At 32.7% G+C, this 1,250-nt stretch overlaps 1 protein-coding gene across 1 annotated transcript in view; it reads left to right on the forward strand.

Annotated features, from left to right (window-relative positions):
• The window catches only part of LOC106101489 (tetra-peptide repeat homeobox protein 1-like), a gene marked incomplete in the record, with an annotated part of 2,868 nt that extends 1,618 nt beyond the window's left edge, over positions 1–1,250 (forward strand). The window contains 1 exon segment of the mRNA XM_013280732.1: positions 176–1,250. Within this exon segment, the coding sequence (XP_013136186.1) occupies positions 176–364 (189 nt within the window).

Raw genomic sequence — 1,250 nt, forward strand, 5'->3', positions numbered from 1 at the left:
ACCCAGTCATCAAACAGGTATGGCAAAATATAATGATTATGCAAATGAGTACTGAAAATGCTTTAACAGAATTGCTAATAGATTTACAACTACCAGAAAGTTCATTTGTTTTTTAGTTGTCTGAACAATGCACATATTATCAAGGATCTAAACTAAACAACCCCAATCATTTCAGGTCGGAGTACCAGTTCCCGCTCCTTACGCGGTGCCAGTTCCCAAGCCGGTAGCAGTTCCAGTGCCCCAGCCTGTGGCGGTGCCAGTTGTCAAGTCGATCGTGACCTCAGGTCTGGGTGCGTCACTCTACGGCGCTGGTCTCCACGGCGCTGGTCTCCACGGACACGGACTTGCTTCTAAGATCTGGTGAAGAGATGCGAATTGAACACTCGATTGTTAGAATCAAATGAAATTTTTGATAGCAAATTAATCACAGTTTATCATGGTTAGATAGATAAAATTATAGTCTATGGTACTCTTTGACAAAATACCTTTCTATTGTTGTTAAAATTAACAATTCGGTTAAATAGTTTTTGAACTTTTGTTAACAATTTTACAAAATTTTAAATCAAATTCAAATTCAGCTAGGTTACGTCTAGCAGTTACAAATTGTGTTAATAGTCGAAAGTATTACGAAATTGTAATTTTCATTACGAAATAACGGCTTTACTTAAACGTGCTTACAATATTAATATCTTTAAACTGTATTATTAGTGCAAAGGTTAATGGCGGAAGGTTTTTTGAAATTATGATCAACAAACGAGTGTTTGATAATTCGAAGGCTTTTATTGAGGCACTTATAGTCACGATTGATATGTGATTTAGTTAGATTTAGTTATAATATATCTTTGGATGACTCTTTATATATTGGGTTAGTATCGAAGTTGAATCTTGTTTATTTTGGAGTCAAAAAACGTTTGTAAATTTATAGATGTCTTTACCAAAACTTTTTGTATTTTTTATAGAATGTATATTTTAGTATTCACGTTTACCGTTTTTTATAACCTATATTGATCCATTTTACAAATATATTTAGGTTACAAAATGTTCTTATACATTTATATTGTTTTTTTCTTGATCTCTTTCAATACCATGCTAAAGAGAGGCTTCACGTATGTACCTATATTATGTACCAGTGTAATTTGCTTTTGTAAATAGCTATATATAGTGGTGTAAGGAAGAATACAGTTTGTTTCGACCGCAGTCGACTAAATACTATTTTTATACTGACTTTTATAATAAAAACTATCTCAATA

Source organism: Papilio polytes, unplaced genomic scaffold (genome assembly GCF_000836215.1).
Source record: "Papilio polytes unplaced genomic scaffold, Ppol_1.0 DF823980.1, whole genome shotgun sequence".
Lineage (NCBI taxonomy): Eukaryota > Metazoa > Arthropoda > Insecta > Lepidoptera > Papilionidae > Papilio > Papilio polytes.